Source organism: Staurois parvus, unplaced genomic scaffold (genome assembly GCF_062004578.1).
Source record: "Staurois parvus isolate SC_StPar_1 unplaced genomic scaffold, SC_StPar_1.0 ptg000519l, whole genome shotgun sequence".
In the NCBI taxonomy this organism is placed as follows: Eukaryota; Metazoa; Chordata; class Amphibia; order Anura; family Ranidae; genus Staurois; species Staurois parvus.
Window position 1 is genome coordinate 696,724 of NW_028318315.1, and position 26,763 is coordinate 723,486.

Below are 26,763 nucleotides of genomic sequence, written 5' to 3' on the forward strand. Positions count from 1 at the left end.
GCCCACTTTTAGGTGATCTCTTCAGCATATTCTGCCCTCAGCTAACAATAGAATCTTCTATTCCTCAAACAAGTTCCATCCCCCACAGTTATTACCTTTTGTACCACTAGCCCCTCCCTCTTAGATTGTAAGCTCCCAGGATCAGGGCCCTCCTAACCCTCTTGTATCGAACTGTGTTGTTGCTGTATTGTCTCCTGTTATTATTATTATACAGGATTTATATATAACAGTCCTGCTTTGCCAGTGAGGATACTAAGGGTCTGCCCACATTTTAAGAACATCGGAAAAAAGGTAAAGGAGCCGGATGGAGGGACGTTGTGAAGAGGAGCTGTGAGGTCAGTGTGATGTCATAGGATTCTCTGACTCTGGATTGAGGGACATTGGGAGGAGGAGCTGTGAGGTCAGTGTGATGTCATAGGATTTTCTGACTCTGGAAGGAGCAACATTGGGAGGAGGAGCTGTGAGGTCAGTGTGATGTCATAGGATGTTCTGACGCTGGAAGGAGCAACATTGGGAGGAGGAGCTGTGAGGTCAGTGTGATGTCATAGGATGGTTGGAGGGACATTGGGAGGAGGGGCTGCGAGGTCAGTGTGATGTCATAGGATTCTCTGACTCTGGATAGAGGGACATTGCAAGATGAAGCTGCGAGGTCGGTGTGATGTCATAGGATTCTCAAACTCTGGTTGGAGGAACATTGGGAGGTGCGCTCTTATTATTATTATTATACAGGATTTATGTGGCGCCAACAGTTTGCTCAGCGCTTTACAATATAACGGAGACAATACAGTTCAATACAAGAGGGTTAGGAGGGCCCTGTTCCTTGGAGCTTACAATCTAGGAGGGAGGGGCTGGCGGTACAAAAGGTAGTAACTGTGGGGGATGGACTGGTTGGAAGAGTAGAAGATTCCATTATTAGCTGAGGACAGGATAGGCTTCCCTGAAGAGAGAGGTTTTCAGAGATCGCCTAAAAATGGGCAGAGTAGGAGATAGTCGTATAGATTGGGGTAGAGAGTTCTAGAGAATGGGGGAGGCTCTGGAGAAGTCCTGGAGACAAGCATGGGAGGAGGAGACAAGGGAGCTAGAGAACAGGTGGTTGTGGGAGGAGCAGAAAGTACGGTTTGGGTTATATTTGGAGACAGGATTGGTGATGTAATTTGGGGCAGAGTTATAAATGGCTTTATACGTTATTGTTAATGTTTTGAATTTTAGCTGTTGGGCAATGGGAAGCCAGTGGAGGGATTGGCAGAGAGGGGTGGAGGACACTGAGTGGAGGCCAGTGGAGGGATTGGCAGAGAGGCGTGGAGGACACTGAATGGAGGCCAGTGGAAGGATTGGCAGAGAGGGGTGGAGGACACTGAATGGAGGCCAGTGGAGGGATTGGCAGAGAGGGGTGGAGGACACTGAATGGAGGCCAGTGGAGGGATTGGCAGAGAGGGGTGGAGGACACTGAATGGAGGCCAGTGGAGGGGTTGGCAGAGAGGGGTGGAGGACACTGAATGGAAGCCAGTGGAGGGATTGGCAGAGAGGGGTGGAGGACAGTGGAGGGATTGGCAGAGAGGGGTGGAGGACAGTGGAGGGATTGGCAGAGAGGGGTGGAGGACACTGAATGGAGACCAGTGGAGTGATTGGCAGAGAGGGGTGGAGAACAGTGGAGGGATTGGCAGAGAGGGGTGGAGGACACTGAATGGAGGCTAGTGGAGGGATTGGCAGAGGGATGGGGACACTGAATGGAGGCCAGTGGAGGGATTGGCAGAGAGGGATGGAGGACACTGAATGGAGGCCAGTGGAGGGATTGGCAGAGAGGGGTGGAGGACACTGAATGGAGGCCAGTGGAGGGATTGTCAGAGAAGGGTGGAGGACACTGAATGGAGGTCAGTGGAGGGATTGGCAGAGAGGGGTGGCAGATACAGAGCGGTTAGTAAGGTGGATGAGTCTGGCAGCAGCATTCATGATGGACTGAAGAGGGGATAGCCTGCGATGAGGTCAGCCAATGAGGAGGGAGTTACAATAGTCAAGGTGAGATATAACCAGGGAGGGAATAAGTTGCTTAGTGGTTTCCGAGGTTGGGAACGGTCGTATCTTGGAGATGTTGTGGAGGTGAAGTCAGGGGAGGGGGCACGGGCTGGGGGGAATACTAAGAGCTCAGTTTTGGAAATATTGAGTTTGAGGAAGTGGAGTGACATCCATGCCGATATGTCACTTAGTAGGTTAGTAATGTGAGAGGAGACTGAAGGGGTGAGGTGAGGGGTAGAAAGATAGATTTGTGTGTCATCAGCATAGAGATGGTACTTACAGCCATGTCAGGTTTCTTTACGTAGAATCATTTCTCCCAGGATAGTAAATAACATCTTATTACCTCCTCTGCTGCCATAACCAGCAACATCTCCTCTCTACTTCCTCCCACCTGGAATTTCCTATTTATACCTGACATCACTTCCTGTGTCTTCTATAGAGACTTCCTGTCTGGGTAGAAGTGAGATCCCCACCTTGTGGAGCTCAGAGGAACTGCAGCCTTGAGAACCATCTGGTAATGTGACCCCGGCCTTGTGCTGGGTGTGAATGGACTGTACATCCTTAAAAATGCATACATGGAAGCTTGGGAGACACTCAGCTTTGACAGTTTTCTCCCGAGTACCCTTTCAACTGCGGTAAATCTCCCAGGATCACCCAGAGACTATTGAGTAAAATTACCACCTGGTCAGTAACAGCACTAAATGAAATATTTCTAGCTCATCATAGCTTAGTGATTAGCACATTTACCATTCAGTATTCTGGTTATTGGTTCAAAACCCACCCAAGACAGCATGGGGGGGATCTACTAAAACTGGAGCACTCAGAATCTGGAGGAGCTGTGCATGGAAGCCAATGATCTTCTAACTTCAGAGTGTTCAATAAAGCTTTAGCAGTAAAATATGGAAGCTGATTGGTTTCTAGGCAGAGCCACAGCAGATTTTGCACTTTTCAGTTTTAATAAATAACCCCCTATGTGCTTGGGCGGGTTTCCTCCTACAATCCAAAGACATTCTGGTAGGTTAGCCATCTTCTAAATTGGCATTATTATGCATATTCATGCGAGAGGGGGACTGTAGATTGTGAGCACCTTGAGGGCAGGCACTGATGCGAGTGTAGAGCAGCCTTTCTCAACCAAGGTGCCAAGGCACCCTGAGATGCCTTCAAGCTTCTTCAGGGATGCCTTCAGGCTTCTTCAGGGGTGCCTTGGCAAAATACCCAAAAAATGTATACAAGCCAGCAGGTGAATCAGCCACAGGTTTTCATTGTGCATTTTTATGACCTTCCAGCTGCCAGCATCCTAACAACCAATGACATCATAAGCAGGATGTCGGGTGCATGCACATCATCCTTGTTTGGCTGGCCCCTGCCCACTCCGTCAGCACTGGGGTCACAGTAGCAAAGTGAGGGAGAGAAAATGAGAGCGCCTCACTGGAAAACTAGTCAGTACTGTGAGGGGCATGGCATCAGACCCCCAGCCCTTCTCGCCAACTTGTGACCAAAGGACTAGCCAATCTAAAACCGCACTGTCACGTGCGTAACAATGCCATGCTCAGCTGCACGCTGCACAAAGATTTTCCAGCTCACTGGACCACAATCTATGTGCTGCAGCCTGACAGCGATTGTTACTGGGTCAGGTTAATTATGCAATTAACCTTTCACACTGCCACCACCACCTTTTTGTACGGAGAAGAAGGAAACTCACCAATATTAGCAGTAACACTATGATGTTTGAATAAGAGTCTGTATACACACTGTCACCGCAGGCAGATGTATGCAGAAGATTAAAACACACAGTAGCACTCTTCAGAGACAGGGATTCTTAGGTTGCATTAAAGAGCTTTAGAAACAGTTCAACACTTTTCAGAAATTAGGATTTATTGATGAAAAGGTCAAACTGGTGAAATAAAAATATTTACAGAAAACGATGTAGCCAATATATATATATATATATATATATATATATAAATACAAAGAGAAATAACAGAGAGCAGAGAGATAACAGAAACAGAGTACTTGCCAGAAGTCCTGGTTTAAGCAGCGTTCACGTGTCTGTACAAAAAGGTGCCTTTTCTCCCAAAGTTGCTTCCTGATGTTACAAGGGAGAGTCTCTTCATCTTACTTCTCTTGGGCCTGACAGCCTCTTCTCTAGTCCCCCAGCAGGGGGCAGGGGGTGTCTCTGAAGCCAAGGGTCAATTACCTCATATGGGGGGGGGGGTGTAGGCGGAGACCCAGGCTAGTACCAAAAAGTTATATCATGGTCAATCACCTTCCATAGGTACATGTAGCATCCTATCCACTGGTAGGATAATATGCAGAATGATAATCTGAACGTCCAGACACCAAATATGACATATTTGCTTGGGACGGTTAAGGAGATATCGCTTTCTACTCTCGGGTAGACGTAATCTAGGGATGTAAGGTATCTGGTGACTCGCATTAAACTGACCTGTCTGAATATATGTTTTGTTTCATTGTATGTATTTCCTGCGAGAAGTTATGAAATTATATGAAAAGTGGTTTCCAAATGGGATGTAAGGTTTTACTGCTATTCCGGAATGCTTTCAAGTCCAGTGACTGACGGGTTTATAGCTTTACGATCAGCTCCAAGCAAGAGTCTGCCAAACACACTGGAATCAGCTAATTGGGTTTACAACCATGAAGTGTGTCCAGCTGTGCCTGATGCACTCCTGACTTCAGCCACACCAGACCATATGCCATTCAACAGGAAGGGAGGAGGGGACTGATTTGAAGTGAGAATGACACAAGATGGAGGCTCTTTAGCAACATGGATGTCCGCGTCAATATCTGTATATACAATTGCTACAAGTACCAGTGTGCAAAGGTGCATTTGCTTTGGAAGAATAAATCACCTCTAACGTTGGGTGTACCGGATGGATGTAGAATAGTTTTTTTACACTTTAGAATGGGGTGCCTTGAGATTGCGCAGAATTTTAAAGGGTGCCTTGAGATTGCGCAGAAGTTTAAAGGGTGCCTTGAGATTGCGCAGAATTTTAAAGGGTGCCTTGACTGAAAAAAGGTTGAGAAAAACTGGTGTGGAGTATGTGAAGAGTAAATTGACTGCACTCTTCAAACGCCTGGAATAAATAATAGAATTATGCTGTGCAGCATGTCAATTACAAATGGCAATTCAACTGGAGCTGCCTCAAAGAGTTACATCATTTACAAGATGATTTGTGCCGAGAGAAGGCTCCTAAGGAGTCATCTGTGCATATGGATCTGCTTCTAGATTGCTTTTCTTCTGAGAGAAGAATGTCCATTTCCGTGCACAATGGAAGCACTCTGGACCTTTCCTAGGAATGTGGCTCCACATTGGCAGTGGTTCAGGAGAAGGGGTTGACCAGTGGCTGAGCAAGACAAAAATGTCCTCCGTGGTTCATAGTCCTATCTACTAATTTCTTCTCTAGCTCCCTTCTTTGCCTGTTCTCCAGTATGTGGAGAAAGATTCCAACTGTCACTTATTAATGGCCCACAGTCAGAGCCACTCAGCGTAGGATGTCCAACCAGCCGTAATGCAATGCTCAGGTTCAGCTACCCCACTCCTCTACCAAGACCAGACCCAAGCTATCCCACACAGTTCTCAGGCCTAGGTTTATTTACTCCACAAAGCTATCAAGTCAAGCCCCGGGTAGCTGACCAAGCTGTCAAGCACAGACCAAACTAGCCCACCTAGTTGTCAAGCTGAACCCAGCAACCCTACTCAGCTGGTAAGCCCAGGCTCAGCTATCCCACCCTGCTGTCATGCTTAGACCCAGAAAGCCCATCTAACTGTTACAAAGGGCCAGTTTACTGTCCTTTTAGGTTTTAAGAGGGCTGGACTGTGGCCAGTGGGGGTAGACAATGCTCTGGCATCAGGGGAAGTAAACAATGCCTCATCCTTGGTTCTAATGGGAGGAATACTAACATAGTCTGGTTGAAAAAAAAAGACAAAAGTCCAGTTCCACCATTAAAAAAAAAAAAAAACTTATAATCCTACACCCACAGTTGATCCAGAGGAAGGCAAAACACCCAGCAAAGCCAGATCCAATTTGCTCCTGCTGGGAAAAAATTCCTTCCTGATCCCCCGAGAGGCAATCAGATATTCCCTGGATCAACTTTACCTATAAATGTTATATCCGGTTATATTCTGTGTATCTAAGAAAGAATCATGGACTTTTTTAAAGCGATCCACTGAGCTGGCCAGAACCAACTCTTGAGGGAGTCTATTCCACATTTTCACAGCTCTCACTGTGAAGAAACCTTTCCATGTTTGGAGATTAAATTTCTTTTCCTCCAGACGTAAAGAGTGCCCCCTTGTCCTCTGTGATGACCTCAGGGGGAATAGCTGTACACCGAGTTCACTATGTGAACTGTCTTGCCCATTCCAAGCTAGCCCACCCAGCTCTTATACTCAGACCCAGAAAGCCCATCTAACTGTCCTGCCCATTCCAAGCTGGCCCACTCAGCTGTCAAGCAAATGCTCAGCTTGCCCACCCAGGTGTCAAGCCCAGGCTCCTCCTGACTTCTGGAGATATGTCCCCAAACCCTGGGCCTCCATCAACTGTACCCAATGTGTCCATCACCCTGAACCCTCTGGTAACAGCCAAAAGCCACACAATTTAGTTTCCTTTTCTATTCTTCCCAAAACCAGCCTCCCCTTCTACTGCACCCTTTGGAACACCCACTCTGTCTGCAAAAAAACTCAACTCTGTCCACTATTTTAAATCTACATGCTGTTACTGAAACCAGGCTTCAAGAATCCGACACTGCTTCTCCTGCTTTCCTCTCCCATGGTGGCCTTCTCTGGACTCACTCCCCCAAAACCCAGTGGTTGGAAGGGAGGTCCCCACAGAGCACCTTTCAGGTTCTTCACTCTCCTCCTTCTCTGTCACTCTCCTCATTTGAAGCACAGTATATAGGTCTAATTTCTACAATTTCCTTAAAGTGGAACAGCTCTGCATCTGAGCACCACAAACCGAAAATGTTATATCATTCAAGTTTAATATTCAAAACAAACTCCCCCATCCATCCATGATTTATTTTACTGAGAAATCAGTTTGAAAAACACCTCCTGGCAGTGCCCATCTTGAGTAAGGGCAGATGATTCATGTATCATTTACTTCCTGGAATCCACCTGTCTTTGGCTCAGGTGTTGCTTGAGCTGAGAACCCTCCCTCCTTTCCTAAAGTCTCCTGGGGTGTATGACATCATTTGCCTAGACATGGAAACCAGGAGACATGGAAATCCATCCATGTCTCCATGATTTATTTTACTGAGAAATCAGTTTGAAAAACACCTCCTGGCATTTCTGGCCGTGCCCATCTTGAGTAAGGGCAGATGATTCATGTATCATTTACTTCCTGGAATCCACCTGTCGTTGGCTGAGCTGAGAACCCTCCCTTCCTAAAATCTCCTGGGGTGTATGACATCATTTGCCTAGGCATGAAAACCAGGAGACATGGAAATCCATCCATGTCTCCATGATTTATTTTACTGAGAAATCAGTTTGAAAAACACCTCCTGGCATTTCTGGCAGTGGCCATCTTGAGTAAGGGCAGATGGATTCACGTATCATTTACTTCCTGGAGTCCACCTGTTGTTGGCTGAGCTGAGAACCCTGCCTTCCTAAAGTCTCCTGGGGTGTATGACATCATTTGCCTAGGCATGGAAACCAGGAAGTAACCACAGCAATATATACCGCCATTTGCAGACGCCATAACTTTCACGTAAACCAATTAATTTACACGTATTGGGATTTTTTTTTTTTAGTAAACACACGGAGCAGAATACATTTTGGCCTAAATTTATGAAAAAAAAAATAGATTTTTTTAAATGTTTTTATTTGATATGTTTTATAGCAAAAAGTCAAAATATATATTTTTTGTTTGTTTATAGCACAAAAAAAAATAAAAGACGCAAAGGTGATCAAATACCACTGAAAAAAAAAATCTATTTGTGGGGAACAATTACATAAATTTCATTTGGGTGCGGCGTTGCATGACCGTGCAATTGTCAGTTAAAGTAACGCAGAGCCGTAACACCAACAATGGCCTGGTCAGGAAGGAGGGGGGAATCCTCTGGAGGGCAAGTAGTTAAAAACAAAAAATATTGCATGAATGGAGCAAGCATTTGCCCAGCTGTGAGGAAGGATGGCCATATTTAAATGAACACAGCGATTTCCTTTGATCTAGTGACCATAGTTCGTGATTAATACTGCAGTTCTACATTATGGCCACTAGATGGAGCCGATGATCATAGGAAATCACTGTATGAAAGAAAATACGGACAATATTCATCATGGCTTTGTGAAGCCTTGTCACATTCTATCAGCAATTTTTTTTTTTTTCCAAAACAAACCTCGAAGCGTTTGTGAAATCTCCCACCACAAACGTACTCAGCCAATGAAAGGTGATGACTCCATTTTTATTCTTCTCTTGCTATCAATGGCCAACCCGGTCCCACCCTTCATCCATGTCTTTGGGGACCTCTGATCTCCTTATGAACGGTTTCTTCCATGATGAAGATCAGCCATGGAGTATATCTGAGGTGTATATCAGGGTGTGCTTCTTCCCCACATGAGAGCTGGGATGTCCAGCAACATTCATCTAGAAGACATTTCCCGCACTCAAGGCAATAATACACCTCCAGGGTTGTGTGGGACCCCGATGTACAGGAAGACAGGACTTCAGAGACTAACAATTCCCTAGCTTAAGACAGGAATACGGCTTCTCCCCCTTGTGAGATCTCTGATGCATGTAAAGATGGGGTTTCCTTGAAAAACATTTCTCACACTCAGGACAGGGATATGGCCTTTTGTTCGTGTGCAGTCTTTGATGTCTGGAAAGATGGGACTTCCCTGAAAAACATTTCCCGCACTCAGGACAGGAATATGGCTTTTCCCCTGTGTGAGATCTCTGATGTGTGTCAAGATCTGATTTTTGTGCAAAACATTTCTCACACTCGGGACAGGAATACGGCTTATCCCCCGTGTGCCATCTCTGATGTCTGTTAAAAGAGGACTTGTCTGAAAAACATTTCCCGCACTCAGGACAGGAAAATGGCTTCTCCCCCGTGTGAGATCTCTGATGTTTAACAAGATGTGATTTAGTTACAAAACATTTCCCGCACTCAGGACAGGAAAATGGCTTCTCCCCTATGTGATACTTCTTATGTTTAACAAGATGTGATTTAGTTGCAAAACATTTCCCACACTCAGGACAGGGATATGGCTTTTCTCTCAGGTGAGATCTCTGATGTGTGATAGGAATGGACTTAGCACCCGAATGTGGTTTCTCACCTGAGTGAGATTTCTGATGTCTGCAGAGATTGGACATCTTTGAAAAACATTTCCCGCACTCAGGACAGGGATACGGCTTCTCCCCCGTGTGAGACCTTTTATGCTCATTTAAGCTTGATTTAAAATGGAAACATTTCCCGCACTCAGTACAGTAAAACCTCTTCTCTGTTGGAAGGCCGGCCTGGTCCCGCACAGTCTGAGGTTCCTCAGGATACGAGGAATCCGATGGTCCATCTACACTGGGTGGTGCCGGATGGACATTGGAGGGAGCCGGGTTTTCTCCTGGACTATACTGTGTGATGTCCTCATCTTCTACTTTCCAGTCTGGAGACAAAGTGAGACAATCCTCGGAGGTTTTCCTCATCTCCCGGCCATGGACTAAAACACAAAGACAAAGAGGATTACTAGACAGGAGCTGATTGGTTCCCCCAAACCAGGACTCCGCCCACATCAGGCAGCTTGGTCTCTGAGGAGCTTACAATTCCACCCTCAAGGGAACTAGGAAATGGCTCCTCTGATCTCCTACCAGGTCATTTCTTTATTCATGGACCTTAGTCAGAGAGTGAGGAAACAACCAGAACTGTCTTTTATGGGAGGGACAGTGAAGAGGGGATTATAGGACAAGGGTCCCCACCCCCTCTATCACTCATCGCCATCTTCCCAACACAAGAAGTACTGCACTTCCTTATTTAGTCCATGATTTAGTCATGAAGAACAGCGGGGCTGAGCCCCACCACAGGTCAGAGAGTGAGGATGGGGGGAGAACAACCAAGATGAAGACTGGACTGATCCTGAAGACCACCATCATTGGGGTATTGACTCCTCCCTCATTATCACTTTCTGTTTAAGGGTCCAAAGTTGGAGGATGTTATCACATTATTATCACCATGTAAAAGTCTGTGCTCCAATCACATCATCCGATAGAAAATGTCCAGCTGGTAGGAAATGGTGTAACAAAAGAGAATCCATATTATGTGTATATATATAGCAGTGGTGGGGGGGGGGGAGGGGGAGAGCAGAAGTCAGGACTATGGAATGTACAACATGGAGTATATAGTGCAGGGGTCAGGAGTATGTAATGTACAGCATAGAGTATATAGTGCTGGGGTCAGGAGTATGGAATGTACACCATAGAGCAGGGGTGGCGAACAAGTTAGACACAAAGAGCCAAAATTTTAAACTGTGAAAGTCAGAGAGCCACACCACGCAGTGACCTGCCAAAACAGACAAACACTCACACAAAAACACATAATTAAAACCATATATTCACCACAACACTTTCTTCCCCTTACAAAGACGCACCTAGGTTTTAGAGGCAGAAAACAGGAAAAAAACAATTCTGAACTAATGGACTGCAGACACAGTACAGGAGATGACCAGAGACTGCGGACACAGTACAGGAGATGACCAGAGACTGCGGACACAGTACAGGAGATGACCAGAGACTGCGGACACAGTACAGGAGATGACCAGAGACTGCGGACATAGTACAGGGATGACCAGAGACTGCGGACACAGTACAGGAGATGACCAGAGACTGCGGACATAGTACAGATGACCAGAGACTGCGGACACAGTACAGGAGATGACCAGAGACTGCGGACACAGTGCAGGAGATGACCAGAGACTGCGGACACAGTACAGGAGATGACCAGAGACTGCGGACACAGTACAGGAGATGACCAGAGACTGCGGACACAGTACAGGAGATGACCAGAGACTGCGGACACAGTACAGGAGATGACCAGAGACTGCGGACACAGTACAGGAGATGACCAGAGACTGCGGACACAGTACAGGAGATGACCAGAGACTGCGGACAGCACAGGAGATGACCAGAGACTGCGGACAGCACAGGGATGACCAGAGACTGCGGACAGCACAGGAGATGACCAGAGACTGCGGACAGCACAGGGGATGACCAGAGACTGCGGACAGCACAGGGATGACCAGAGACTGCGGACAGCACAGGAGATGACCAGAGACTGCGGACAGCACAGGGGATGACCAGAGACTGCGGACAGCACAGGGGATGACCAGAGACTGAGGACATAGTACAGGGATGACCAGAGACTGCGGACAGCACAGGGGATGACCAGAGACTGCGGACATAGTACAGGGATGACCAGAGACTGCGGACAGCACAGGGATGACCAGAGACTGCGGACAGTACAGATGACTGCTGACCTTTGGGGAGGTGGGGAGCGGGTACCTGAATTTGACAGGTACCCGCTCTTACTTCCGCAGAGTTTTTGTTCGATCTTACCTGTTCCTCGATCCAGCAGCGCGCTGTCTTCCCGGCTTCTGTAATGGCGCTCGGCATGACAGCAAATGGCGCTCGGCAAATCCAGGAATACAGGACGGGGAACACAGCTCAGGCAAGTGACCAGGGGATTACAGGCTGATATCACCCAGTCCCCATGTGACAGACCCAACCAGGTCAGGGACATTTGGAGGGAACTAGGGGCTAGCCTTCTGCCCACTGATTATGGTCCATGGAGAGAGCAGATCATTCTCCAATGATGGACAACAACGTGATGAACGCTGAGAGCAAAGCTCTGGCTTAATTCTCTGCATAAAGACAATAAATCTTCCCTTCTGAAATGGATATAAAAATGTAATATTAATCTTGTACAGGCTACTGGTCAGAGGGAATACGGTGGCCCTCATGCAGACTGGGTTGGAGAAGCTCCTCTATTTGGGACAGAAATATTTATCAACAATCTCCCTCAAGATATCTATGGAGATAAATTAATTCCACTCGTCAGACTGTTGGGAAATTGTATGAGTTTTGTCTTATGATGTACAGATTATACAAGTGAAAGCCAACACTGAAAAGACAGCATGTGTAAGGGACTTTGTGTGTTCAGGGGTGGGTTTGCTGCCAGGCTGTCTGCGGTAGGCTCCCCGATTGCTGGGGGCTTGGTTGTTGATTAGCCTACTGTTAATTAGATCACTGTTAGCTGTACTATTGTTCTTACCTAATCGTTGTGGGATGTTTATCTCATTGTGTAATGTTCGTTTTATTGTTCATGTGGGGGCTGCCCCTATTTCTGGATTGTATAAACACCTATACAATGAAGAATTCCAGTTCGGCATCTAAGCTAGTCTCGTCTAGTCTTGGGTGCGATGCCCGGCTAGCAGTGAGCAGTATGGGTGGAGGAATGAATTTAGTGTTCATGACCCACCTGTGCTGATCTCTGTAGGAGTGTCCTCCTCTATAAATGTCCCCGTTATTCCATCCTCCTCCATAGACTGCTGATCATCCCTCACATACGCCTCTTCTTCTTCTGATTTAACCTCAACTTTTATATCTATCAGATCTTCACCCTAAACCAAGAGAAGGATCAACAATAACATCTGTAAAATATATGAATTAATATTGTGACATCACATAAAAAAAAAACAGACATCTCTTTGAATCCATGTTCCACATACTCCATTCCACCAACCTTGTAACTGTGAGGAATGGTGTGACCTTCCTGTGTGGAATCCCGGGAATACAGAGGACGGGGACATCTCTCTGGTGGGTTTCTGTAGCTGGATGACTCCACCATGGTGTCCTGGTACAGATCTCTGTGTCCTTTTAGAAACTCTGATTCCTCCATCACCCCATCCTCATCCTCCTCCTCTTTTATCTCTTCTTTAACCTCAACTTTAGGATCTCTCAGGTTTCCACTCTGAATATATAATAAAAATGACATCAATGGTAACAATGCAGATAATGTACAGATCCTAATGATACTATCAGTGATTGTTCCTCATCTACCTGATGATGGTGAGGGATGGTGTGACCTTCCTGTGTGGAATCCCGGGAATACAGAGGACGAGGACATCTCTCTGGTGGGTTCCTGGTATTATGTGACTCCATCATTTCCTTGTGCCCTTCTGGAAACTCCTCCATCACTCCATACGCCTCATCCTCCTCTTTATACTCTTCTTTAACAACAATATTATAATCCCCGAGGATTCCACTCTGAAAGATATAATAAAACATTCATTGTAACAAACATACTGTGTATAAATCACAACTACCAATAATTGTCAATCACCGACCTGATGATTGTGAGGGATGGTGTGATCTTCCTGTGTGGAATCCCAGGAATACAGAGGACGGGGACATCTCTCTGGTGGGTTCCCATTACTGGATCCATCTACCTGATGATGGTGAGGGATGGTGTGACCTTCCTGTGTGGAATCTCGGGAATACAGAGGACGGGGACATCTCTCTGGTGGGTTCCCATGACTGGATCCATCTGTAGGAAACACACACACTGACTGAATCCATTGTTTCTATGTGTTTATCAGATGATGGGGGATCTAGGTGGATCCTCCGTACTGCTCTCTCCTTTACAATAAAGTCTCCTCTTACCCGGTGATGTGAGGGGCGGCTGATTGTCCATCATGACGTCCTTGTAGAGATCCTTGTGTCCTTCTAAATACTCCCACTCCTCCATGGAGAAATAGACAGTGACACCCTGACACCTTATAGGAACCTGACACACACAATGATACAGTCACCATCCAGACACATCCCTTGTCTGTTACTGGAGAATGTCCCAGAATTCCCGGCACCGCTCACCTCTCCTGTCAGCAGCTCAGTGATCTCTCTGGTGACTTCTAGAATCTTCTTCTTCTTTCTCTCTTCTATCAGGGAGGGAGGTGGAGGCAATGTGATGTCATATGATCTCCAGACTTCACAGGAGGAAAACTCTACATCTGAACACAAATAGTAAAATCAAATGACATTCCCAGAATCCTCCTCACCTCTCTGGTCAGGTCTCAATTTTATTATAGCCCCACTTCAGGCTGAGGTATAATTTGCCTACACAGGACCCCTTCAACTATGTAGGATGAAAGCTTCAGGGGTGTGGAAATATTTAAAAACTACTTGTCCAGGGACTAAATCGGTGTCCCAATCTACTTGTCCTAATAAAAAAACATAAATTTGAACCAAAACTGTATTTAAATCTGCTTTAAGGAATGTCGAAGCGTTTAAAAACAAAACATTTAATATTTGTAACATTGCGCTGTTTATCTCCTCCTTCCTCCCTGCCTATCTGTCTCCAGCACCACCCCCGGGGACTAGCAGGGAAGGGAGAGACCTTGCAGTGTAATGAGCACCGATTGGCTGCTTGTCAGGAAAGGGGAGTGTCTGACTTATCCTTTATCCATTTCGCTGCCAGAGCCTTTTTTGCATCATTTGCACACATTTAAAAATTGATTTAGGCCTGAAGATGACACAAACCCCCCAAACATGATATATGAAATCAGAGATCCTAGAGAATAAAATAGCGTAGTTCCAATTTTTTAAGTCACACGATATTATCACAACATTTCAGTAAAACATACACTTGAGTTAATTTTAGGGCACAAAAAGCAATAAATTATCCAATTTTTTTGTAAAATATAAAAGACGAGGTGGCAGTAAGTAAATAGATATCCAACATGTCAAATCTTAAATCCTATCTCCACCCTCTAGGTCAGTGGTGGGCAACCTTTTTTTTCAACTGAGCCAAATCTCGCCAAAACCACGATTAAAATTTATTTTGAGAGCCACATTTTTAAAACTGAAAATACATCCCCCATATAGTAATTCATCCCCCATAGTAATTCATCCCCCCTATAGTAATTCATCCCCCCTATAGTAATTCATCCCCCATAGTAATTCATCCCCCCTATAGTAATTCATCCCCCATATAGTAATTCATCCCCCCTATAGTAATTCATCCCCCCTACAGTAATTCATCCCCCATATAGTAATTCATCCCCCCTATAGTAATTCATTCCCATATTGTGTCAATTCACTTACCTGTACTCCGCGCGTTCCTCTCGCCGTGTTCCCGCGCAGTTCTGGTCTTCAGGGCGGACTGTGAGAGGAGAGGAGTTCGTCACGCTGCCCCGCCTACATCCTGACAGCCAATGTTTGCCACGCTCCCCGGGCCGGATTATAAGGTCCGCCGGGCCGTAGTTTGCCCATTGCTAGGCTAGCTGCAAAGTCCTGACTTTTGGGGCGGCCGCCCGAGAGGAGGGAGGGGAGCGGGCACCCGGCACACAGAAGAGCTGCATTAACCTCCCTGGCGGTATGATTCCTTCCGATTTTTTGTGCTGAAAGCGGTACCATTTTTTCGCATGGAAATAGTTTTTTATTGTAGGCTGTAATTTTTAGGAAAATTTCCCCACAAATCATTATCACTCAATTCTGCAAGTGGTTCTGATTTACTATCGCTGTTCTCTAGCCGGTCTAAAACCGCTTTTGACCTAAAGGGACGCTTTTTGGACGCCATGGACATTTCTAAGTTTCCAGGCAGAAAGAACAGACAAAATGCAGGCAGGGCACAGGACAAAGCACTAGGGACAATATGTATGTGAAATGGGATGAAACAGCAATGTTTTACTATTGAAAATTGAAAAAAAAAAAAAAAGACATTTTTTAAATTTCCCGCCGCCGGCGGCGCCCGTACGTCCCGACGTCACGGGGACCGGAACACAGAAGCCGGATGCCGGCATCGGCCGGAGGAGATGGCCGGGGACGCTGCAGGGGACACATCGCGGGAACGAAGGACAAGGTAAGTGCTGCAGGGACCCCCAGAGCAGCGCCGCATGGTAAGCCTGAGTGTAGCTCGTGGTATAGAAATTCTACCACGAGCTACACTCGGGAAAACAGCCAGGGAGGTTAAAAGAGCCGCGGCTTGCCGACCACTGAGCTACGGCAACCCTATTGCCTGTCACCTGGTGGGCAGTGTGCTCCGGAGCCGCAGCAAAGGTGAAAAAGAGCCGCATGCGGCTCTGGAGCCGCGGGTTGCCGACACCCGCTCTAGGGTGAGCTCTATACAGGACGTTTCCATCTTACCCCTCCCCCTTCCTGAACACTGATGGCAAAGATGGCTAAACAATGGTCATAGAAAAGGACTGATCCATTAGCAGACCTCTCATGGCTCCTCATCCACAAGTGTATCATCTCCTTCAGCTTGACCTTGAAGCTGAGCCAGGGCCACCTAAGTCCTTGGGTCATCCTATGCTGCCTTTTGCTCTTCTTTTTCATGAAACCTCTGCGCATTGCCCTTGGGGAGGCCCTAATGGAGTTCTCTGACTCCTTGCACCAGCTGACTCGCATTGTCCAGGAGGGCATCACCACCGACACTATACGTCACCTTCCTGGAGATCCTGCTTCACGAGCATCCACAAAGTCAGAGTGATGCTTTCGGGGCTTCTCGGTCATCACTGCCATCTTGTTTGCCAAGATCTAGGATGGGTTCAGGATGTTACCATCTCTTCCCCCTTCCTGAACATAAATAGCAACAATGGCTGAACTATGGTAATAGAAAAGGACTGACCCATGAGCAAGACCTATCATGGCTCCTCATCCACAAGTGTATCATCTTCTTCAGCTTGACCTTGAAGCCGAGCCAGGGCCACCTACATTTTTGAGCCACCCTAGGCTGCCTTATGCTCTTTTTTTATAACCCTTATTGGCTTGGGGTGGCCTTGACAAAGTCCTCTGACCCCTTTCACCAGCTGACTCACAATATCCTGTAGGACATCATCACCAACACCTTCCCGTTCCTGGAGATCCTGCCTCATGAACATCGGCAAGGTCATAGCGATACTGTTGGGCTTCCCAGTCATCGCCACCATCTTGTTGATCTAGAATGGGTTATAGAGAAAATGTTTCCATCTCATCTCTCTTCCTCGAACACTGATATTCAAAGAAAAGGACCAACCTATAAACAAGACCCACCATGGCTCCTCAACCATCTAAAGACCCAAACCAAGTTTAATTCTGGACAATTACCAGCAATGTTCCCCTTAACCATTTAAAAATGGAGTTGCTCCTTCATCTTTGGAAGAAACAGAGACCCTTTTTTGATGGTGGTTTGCAAAAGAGACCATGGGACATTTTCACCGCATTTTGATTTTGGTTTTATTTGGCCTGCAGGGAACTCAGGAGCCAGCCACCCAATTATGATTTTCACAGATCATAAAAATCTGGAGTATCTAAGATCTGCCAAGCGCCTAAGACCTCAACAGGCTAGATGGGCTTTATACTTCTCCAGGTTTAACTTCCACATAACCTACTGCCCAGGATCCAAGAACGGGAAGGCAGATGCCCTTTCCCGCATGTTCCTGGACCCAGAGGAGTCTTCTCCCCAACACCATTTTGTCGGCACAAATTGTTTTGCTGATCCAACCCAGCCTAAAGTCTTTGATCAAGCAAGCCTCTGCACTATGCCCTGAACCTGAACAAAATTTGCTCAGAAGGCACGATGGTCTTCTGTGACACAAGGAAAAAATCTTTGTACCCCAAGAAGTGAGGTCTCAAGTGTTAAGGGCTTTTCATGACCATCAACTGGCTGGATACTTTGGAGCCCGTAAGACAATGGAACTAATCCAGCAATCCTTCTGGTGGCCCGACCTGAATCATGACTGTAGAGCTTATGTGAAGTTGTGCACAGTATGTCTGCGGAACAAGGGAGACAAAGCCAAGGCCTGGGGGTTGCTGAGGCCCCTGCCCATTCCTGAATATCCCTGGGAGATGGTCGCAATGGACTTCATTGTGGACTTGCCACCCTCGGAGGGGTTTACTACCATTCTGGTAGTAGTGGATCAGCTATCCAAGATGGCCCACTTTTTACCAATGGTGGGTACGCCATCCACACCAGAGACTGCACTAACCTTCATCAAAGAGATTATCAGGTTACATGGTCTGCCCAGTAATATCATCTCAGACCGAGGGGTGCAGTTTATGTCCAGATTCTGACGAGCCCTCTGCAAAGCCCTAAAGGTGGAACTCCGCTTATCGTCCACCTACCATCCCCAGAGTAACAGGCAAACGGAGCGAACGAACCAGACTTTGGAGCAATATTTACGGTGCTTCTCTGCTTTTTCTCAGGATGATTGGGCATCTCTACTCCTATTGGCAGAATTTGCCAACAACTCAGTCCATTCTGCCACAAACCAGTTGCCATTTTGGGCCAATTATGGATTCCACCCTTCCTTCATACCTGACACTATTCCTGAAGCTTCGGTACCCGCAGTACAGGACAGACTCTCCATGCTACAGAACAACTGTAAAGTACTCCGAAAGTCTCTACTGAAATCCCAGGCTGATTATAAGAAACACTACGACAGAAAATGGAGAGGAAACCCTCCTCTGAAGATTGGAGACAAAGTTTGGCTATCAACTGCCAATCTAAAACTCCCGTGCCCGTCACGTAAGTTGGGTCCAAGGTACATTGGCCCTTTCCAGATCAAGAGGGTAATAAATCCAGTGGCGTTTGAGCTGATCCTTCCGGAATCATACAAGATCCACCCAGTTTTCCACGTCTCCCTACTCAAGCCAGCTGTTCCTGATCCTTTTCCAGAGGGAGTAGAACCACCTCCTCTGCCGATAACAGTTGGGGAGAAGGAATACGAGGTTGAAGCAATTCTGGACTGCAGAAGGCAGGGAAGACAAATCCAGTACCTGGTCAGATGGAAGGGGTACCCCCCTGAAGAAAGTTCCTGGGAACCAAAAGGGGATGTACATGCCCCCAGGGTTCTCTGAGAATTTCATTCGAAGTATCCTGAAAAAATGGCCCAGGTGGGCATCCGGAGGCTCCCCTTTAGGGGGGGGGCACTGTCAGAGTCCTGTCCACGGCAGGAGTTCTGGAAGATCTGGCATTTCTGCCAATACTCTACATGGCCGCAGAAGCACGCATCAGCCTCAGTCTGGTGCCAGACAGCCTTTATAAGGAGGCTCATCACTTCCTCTGGTTGCTGGAGGATCTCTAGCTCCCTGTGCCGTTCCCTGTGTTTCTGACTTGTGATTTCCTGTTACCGACCCGGCTTGCTACTGGACCTGTCTACTCTGCTTTACCCCTGATCTGACCTCGGCTTGGCTTACGGATACTCTCTCTCTATCGCTCCTCTGTGAATGACCTCGGCTTGTCCATCTGACTGCGTCCGCTCTGATTCCCACCTGGTATCTGACGTTGGGTTGAACCAACTACCCAGTAAACATCCAAATCCCGGAAGGGCTTGCATACCACGCACAGGAGCCTCCTGTCTGCAGACCTATCTGCATGCACCATGCATGTGCTTCTGAGTGGACCACCAACCAACACTCCTACAGGCGACCTGTGCAACTTTGGGCCTGACTCCCGCTGTCCCACTCTCAGGAGAGTCCGGAACTTAGCCGCAAGGGAAGCCCTCTCTCCATTGGCCTCCATCACCAGGTACGTGATAATCGCTCTCATTCTGGCATGCACGGTGATATGGAACATGTGTATCACAATCCAAGTTTTCATGTGTAGGTGCCCGGATATGTGCTTTTACGTTTGTGCGTACATACATATGTGAGGGTGGGTGCCTTGAAAAATTTGGGGAGTGTTATATGCTTGGGTGTAACTTTCACTTAAAAAAAAAAAAAAAAAAAAATTAACTTTTTTTTCTTTTAATCACATACGGGACAAAAAAAGTGATTATTTTTGGTGACAGGTTCTCCTTTTTGAGACATCCAGGGTCTAAAAGACCCTGCATGGCTCCCCTATACTACACTGAATGTAATTCGGTGCACATCGCACTGCATTACCTTCTTTCCCGGCCTCAATGACCGGGAATCTGTTGAACGGGGAGCCGGAAGTGATGTCACATCACTTACGGATCAGGAGAAGGAGGGGAGCAGATGTGTCCGCTCTCCTCCTCCCTCCCCTATACCATATCCCGCGGCACCCGCCGAACCAGTCTCGGGCCCGCAGATGGGCAAGAGGAGCCCAGGACATATAGCGGGGGAGAGGCTGACACTGTGGGCTGTGTGTTAGCAATCGGGCGGCAGCGCTGCTGCCCGATTGCTTCAACCTGATAGGCAAAAAAAATCTACCTGCCCGGCGCACGAAACTACATGTCCCAGGCGATAGGAATCCAACATCCATGAGCTTGAAGCAGGCTTTCTGACATCATTACATACAACGCAGGACCAACAATCCTGCTTTGCAAGTGAGGGTGTCAAGGGGTCCGGCCACATTCCAAGAGGGTGAATAAAAAAAAAAGAAAAGAGATGGAGGGATTTTAGGAAGAGGAGGTGTGAGGTCAGTGTGATGTCATAGTATTCTCTGACTCTGGATGGAGGGACATTGGGAGGAGCTGTGAGGTCAGTGTGATGTCATAGGATTCTCTGACTCCAAATGACATTTTCCCTCTTTTTATTTGAATCTTATAAAATAAAGACATACATATTCCAATCCCCCATCCCCCGACACTGATAAAAGTCATATAATCCGTTAGTATAGACTGATGGGATGAGAAGGATGACCCCTCTCCACAATGAGGAGAATGTTCCGGCCCCGGAAGTGGGGGAATGTTGTGCCCCGGAAGGGGTTAATCTGGGTTCCCACACTATATATGTGTGTATCATCATCTGCTGGAGATAAAAGACATCACAGTGACTATGGGGGAAGAGGATGGACGTGACCATGGAGGAAGAGGACGGACGTGACCATGGGGGAAGAGGACGGACGTGACCATGGAGGGAGAGGACGGACGTGACCATGGGGGGAGAGGACGGACGTGACCATGGGGGGAGAGGACGGACGTGACCATGGAGGAAGAGGACGGACGTGACCATGGAGGGAGAGGACGGACGTGACCATGGAGGGAGAGGACGGACGTGACCATGGAGGGAGAGGACGGACGTGACCATGGAGGGAGAGGACGGACGTGACCATGGAGGGAGAGGACGGACGTGACCATGGAGGGAGAGGACGGACGTGACCATGGAGGGAGAGGACGGACGTGACCATTGAGAAAGACGGACGTGACCATGGAGGGAGAGGACGGACGTGACCATGGAGGGAGAGGACGGACGTGACCATGGAGGGAGAGGACGGACGTGACCATGGGGGAAGAGGACGGACATGACGGGGGTTACTGGGTGTAAATAGGAAATAACATCTTATTACCTCCTCTGCTGCCACTTCCACCAACGTCTCCTCTATACTCCCTCCCACCTCACCCAGAACTTCCTATTTACACCTGTCATCACTTCCTGTTTTCCATAGAGACTTCCTGTCTGTGTAGAAGTGAGATTACCACCCTGTGGAGCTCAGAGGAACTGCAGCCTCAAGAACCATCTGGTAGAGTGACCCCGACCGTGTGTGTGTGTTATCCACATCAGTCCCTAACCCTCAAGGGGTGTACAATCTAAGGTCCCTAACTCACATTCATACATACACACACTAGGGACAATATAAACAGGAACCAATTACCCTCCCAGCATGTCTTTGGAGTGTGGGAGGAAACAGGAGTACCCGGAGGAAACCCACGCAGGCACAGGGAGAACATGCAAACTCCAGGCAGGTGGTGCCGTTGCTGGGATTTGAACCAGTGACCTAAGTACTGCCAGGCGGAAGTGCTAACCATTTTACCTCTTTCCTGCCATAAGCCAAAGCTTATGGGTGGCACAGTAGCTTAGTGGTTAGCACATCTGCCTTGCAGAAAATGGGCCATGGGTTTGATTCCTGACCATGGCGCCTCCTGCATGGAGGTTGCATGTTCTCCCTGTGCTTGTGTGGGTTTCCTTCGGGTGCTCCAGTTTCCTCCCACACTCCAAAGACATGCTGGTAGGTTAATTGGCTCCTGTCTAAATTGTCCCTAGTATGTGTATGTATGAATGTGAGTTAGGGACCTTAGATTGTACGCCCCTTGAGGGTTAGGGACTGATGTGAATGTACAATATATATGTAAAGCACTGCGTAAATTGACGGCGCTATATAAGGACCTGAAATAAATGAAAGAGGTACAGTGTTGTGAAAAAGTATTTGCCCCCTTCTTGAGGTTTTGTTTTGGCTTCTTTGCATATTTGTCATAATTAAATGATTTGGATCATCAAACAAATTTTATTATCACACAGATAACCCGAGCTCCATAAATTGCCTCACTAGGGTTGTTTGTTCAAAACCTACCCAGGACACTGTCTGCTTGGAGTTTGCATTTTCTGTCTGTGCTTGCGTGGGTTTCCTCCCACGCTCCAAAGACATTCTGGTAGCTACCTCGCTGCTGTCTATGCTGGTATTCTTATTCAGGTGAGATAGGGACTTTAGATTGTAAGCTCCTTGAGGGCAAGGACTGATGTGAACGTAGAGTATGTCAAGTGCTGAGTAAATTGACGACACTTCAAATGCCTGAAATAAATAATAGGATTTTTCTGGGTGGCCATTTAACTGGAGCTGCCCCAAAGAGTTGCGTCATTTACATGGTGATTTGTGTCCAGAGAAAGAGCCTAAGGAGATATTTTTGTGTATGGATATTTTTCGAGGCTGTTCTTCTCAGTGACAGTGCCCTTGACAGTGGTTGCACATCACTTGCATCCTGGACCTTTCCTGGGAGGGGCTCCACATTGGCAGTGGGTCAGGAGAAATGCATAGGAAGCCAAGGGCTGAGTGAGACAAAAATGACTATCTACCAACTTCTCTTATGTCTCCTTTCCTTGTGTGTGCTCAGACAGTGGGTGGAGAAGGATGTCAACCGTCACTTAATAATGGCCTCCAGTCTGAGCCTCCCAATGTCATCTGTCCAGCCAGCCATAATGCCCATGCTCAGCTAACCCACTCCTGTTTCAAGACCAGACCCAAGGTAGCTCACTCAGCTTTCAAGACTAGGTCCAGCTACTCCACCATGCTGTCAAGCCAAGACCCAGCAAGCCCACCCAGCTGTCAAGGCCATACCCACAAAGTCTGTCAAGCCCAGGTTCAGATAGTTCATCCAGCTCTGAAGCTCAAACCCATCTGGCCCACTTGGCTGTCAAGCCCATTCTCAGCTGGCCCACCTGGCTCTCAAACTCAGATCCAGCAAGTCCACCCAACTGTCCAGCCCAGTCTAAGCTAGCACACTCAGCTGTCCAGCCCAGTTCAAGCTAGCACACTCAGCTGTCCAGCCCAGATCAAGCTAGCACACTCAGCTGTCCAGCCCAGATCAAGCTAGCACACTCAGCTGTCCAGCCCAGTTCAAGCTAGCACACTCAGCTGTCCAGCCCAGATCAAGCTAGCACACTCAGCTGTCCAGCCCAGTCCAAGCTAGCACACTCAGCTGTCCAGCCCAGTCCAAGCTAGCACACTCAGCTGTCAAGCCTTGGCCCATATAGTCCATCCAGCTGTCAAGCTCAAACCCAAATAGCCCACTCAGCTGTCAAGGCTAGGCTCAGACAGCCCACCCAACTGTCAAACTTAGACCCAGCAAGTCCACCCAACTGTCCACCCCAGGTTCAGCTAGCCCAGCCAGCTGTCAAGCTGAGGCCCAGATAGAGTTAGCAGTCAAGCTCAGGCTCAGCTAGCCCACCCAGCTGTAAAGCCCTGGTCCAGCCAACCCACTCAGCTTTCAAGCCCAGGTCCAACTAGACCACTCAGCTGTGAAGCTCAGACCCAGCATGTCCAGCCCAATCCCCATAGGCTACTCAGCAGTCTAGCCAAAGCCCAGCTAGCCCACTCACCCAGCTAACCCCCTCAGTTGTCCAGCCCAGGCTAAGCTGGCTCACTCATTAGTCCATCCCAAGCCCAACTAGCTCATTCAGTTCCCACACTCAGGTCCAGCTAGGTCACTCAAAAGTTATTGCTGGCTGCACTGGTCTGGTGACACTGAGAACTATTGCGGAAGCAATTAGGAACACTACTGCTGACTTACACTGGTCAGGTGACACTGCTGGTGTGGCAACAATCAATGGACAGGGGCATTGTTGCTGGCTTACACTTGTATGATGACATTGTGATTGGTGTGGTGCTGATCAGGGACACTGTAACTGGTGTGGAAGTGTTTAGAGACACTGCAACTGGTGTGGCGGTGATCATGGACAATATGACTGGTGTGCCATTGAGCAGGGACACTATAACTGGTGTGGCGGTGATCAGGGACAATATGACTGGTGTGCCATTGAAAAGGGACACTATAACTGGTGTGCCATTGAGCAGGGACACTGCAACTGGTGTGCCATTGAGCAGGGACACTGTATCTGGTGTGCCATTGAGCAGGGACACTGTATCTGGTGTGCCATTGAGCAGGGACACTGTATCTGGTGTGCCATTGAGCAGGGACACTGTATCTGGTGTGCCATTGAGCAGGGACACTGTATCTGGTGTGCCATTGAGCAGGGACACTGTATCTGGTGTGCCATTGAGCAGGGACACTGCAACTGGTGTGCCATTGAGCAGGGACACTGTATCTGGTGTGCCATTGAGCAGGGACACTGCAACTGGTGTGCCATTGAGCAGGGACACTGTAACTGGTGTGGCTGTGATCAGGTACAATATGACTGGTGTGACCACGGGCGGACTGACCATTTGGAAACTCGGGCACTGCCCAAGGGCCTGTGGTCAGTAGGGGGCCCCATGAGATGCCCCTGGTACCTTTTTCATAGGCTTTTTTGAGTTTGGGCAAGGACACAGGGGCCCCATGATCCCCTATTGCCCGGGGGCCCCATGAGTTGTCAGTCTGCCCCTGGGTGTGACTGATCAGGGATACTGGGACTAGAGTGGTGGTGCTCAGGGACACTGGAACTGGTATGGTGGTTGATAAGGGACACTTTAACGGGTTTAGTGGTGATCAGGGATGCTGTGAGTGGTGTGCTTGTGACTGGGAACACTGTGAGTCGGTGGCAGTGATTAGGGACACTGACTGGTGTGGTGGGGATTAGGGACACTAGTGACACTGTACTGCTGTGGCACTGATAATGGCTGGTGACACTGAAATACAGCAATATCAGAGCAGCCAGCCGTTGTACATGATCACCATAGTGACAGTAGACTTACTCTGGTGACAGTATGTATAAAAAAATTAATCTTTTTATTTTGTAATTTTTTTTATTTTATGATTTTCTTTTTACATACTGTCACTAGAGCAGTGCACTGTTACCATTGACACCGCACTGCTCTAAGGATTTTTTTTTTTGCACTACAATTGCTTATATGGCCTTGATAACTATATAAGCAATCATGTGTGACAGTTCTCGGCTGCATTCATGCAGCCATTGAGAAATACTGTAATGGATGTGATTGGTTACAGCTATCGCATGGTACAGTTCTGATATGATTTGCCCTGTATGTGATCACTGTTACATACCTGGTGGTGGAGCCTGACATGCAGAGCTAGGTTTTTCTTACACCTCTGGCTTAGGAACACCAGAGAAAAGAGTGGCCCGACTGACAGGTCTTCTGCTGACAGATGCTGATGAGCTGGCCATGCATCCAGAGACCGCAGTAATGGCACACTGGATGCTCACTGGCAGGTGGACCAGAGCAAGAGTCAGGCACAGATCAGCAGGTTCAGGCACAGAGGAAAATTCTGTAAGTGGGGTCAGGCAATCCGGGTCATCAACTAGGGTGCAAATCAGATACAGACAGCAGGCAGAAGCGTAGTCAGGAGTCAGGCCAGGATTGGTAACAGCAGGCAAAAAAGAAACAAGCCAGGGGTCAGTGCAGGTGGCATTCAGGCAGGGTCAGGAGCAGATCAGGTCAGCAACAGAGGATCAACACAGGAATGGGTAGCAGATTTACAAGAAATGTAGTAGATCAAAAAGCAATGACCCAGGGTAATAGTGCCGTTTAAATAGCCCACCTGGTATCTGCGCAAGCTCATGCCTGTGTGCGCACAACACATTGGCCACAGACAGAGCTCCTTATTGTTCTGCACCAACTTCATGTATGAGCTCTTCCTGACACACTGTGACCTATCAGTGAAAGACAGCCATTGTTTACTACTGGATATGTGATTGCTGTGATTGGTCACAGTGATCACATGGTACCAGGGCGGAGCGCAGCTGACCAGTACCTCGGATCAATGGACATAGTGGTCACAGGATCTGGTAAATATATGGGCGCGTACGGTGCACAGTTCTGGTGAAATGCCACTTGTCTTGTTCAGCCAGTTATGGTCAATGGCCGGGCGGGAATCGGATAAAGGACAAGTTCACCTTTGGGAACATGTTACGTGTTCCACCCATTTTTAGGGTGAAACATGTAACATGTTCCCATAGCTGCAGGCGCGCCTGCCGTCCCCCCTTCTAACACATAATACAGGGAGAAGTTTCCCCGTACTGTCAGATTTGAAAACAGCGTGGCCGTGCGGGGTTCCGCCCACACAGCCATGTCATTCATTCATGGACTTCCATGAATGAATGAACTGCAAGTCCAGACCGCCTTAGTGGCAGTCAGCTTGTAGTTTTCAATGAACTATCATGGTTCTGTGGCGCGCCATGGTAGTTTATTCAAGCTTCCTGTCAGAATATCTGCTTGGCCGTACATCCCGTACATCCCATACATCCTGTACATCCCATACATTCTGTACACCCCGTACATCTCATACCCCCTGTACATCCAGTACACCCTGTACATCCCATACGTCCCCGTACACCCCCGTACACCCTGTACATCCCCATATACCCTGTACATCCCATACATCCTGTACATCCCGTACACCCCATACATCCTATA

At 47.8% G+C, this 26,763-nt stretch overlaps 1 protein-coding gene across 1 annotated transcript in view; it reads right to left on the reverse strand.

The window, feature by feature from the left end:
• The window catches only part of LOC149451809 (uncharacterized), a 187,251-nt gene that overhangs the window by 4,312 nt on the left and 156,176 nt on the right, over positions 1-26,763 (reverse strand). Inside the window, exons 8-9 of the mRNA XM_089690168.1 lie at positions 12,496-12,637; positions 8,734-9,685 (exon numbers count right to left, since the gene is read on the reverse strand). Of these exons, the coding sequence (XP_089546294.1) occupies positions 8,734-9,685; positions 12,496-12,637 (1,094 nt within the window). The remainder of the gene's footprint in view (positions 1-8,733; positions 9,686-12,495; positions 12,638-26,763) is intronic.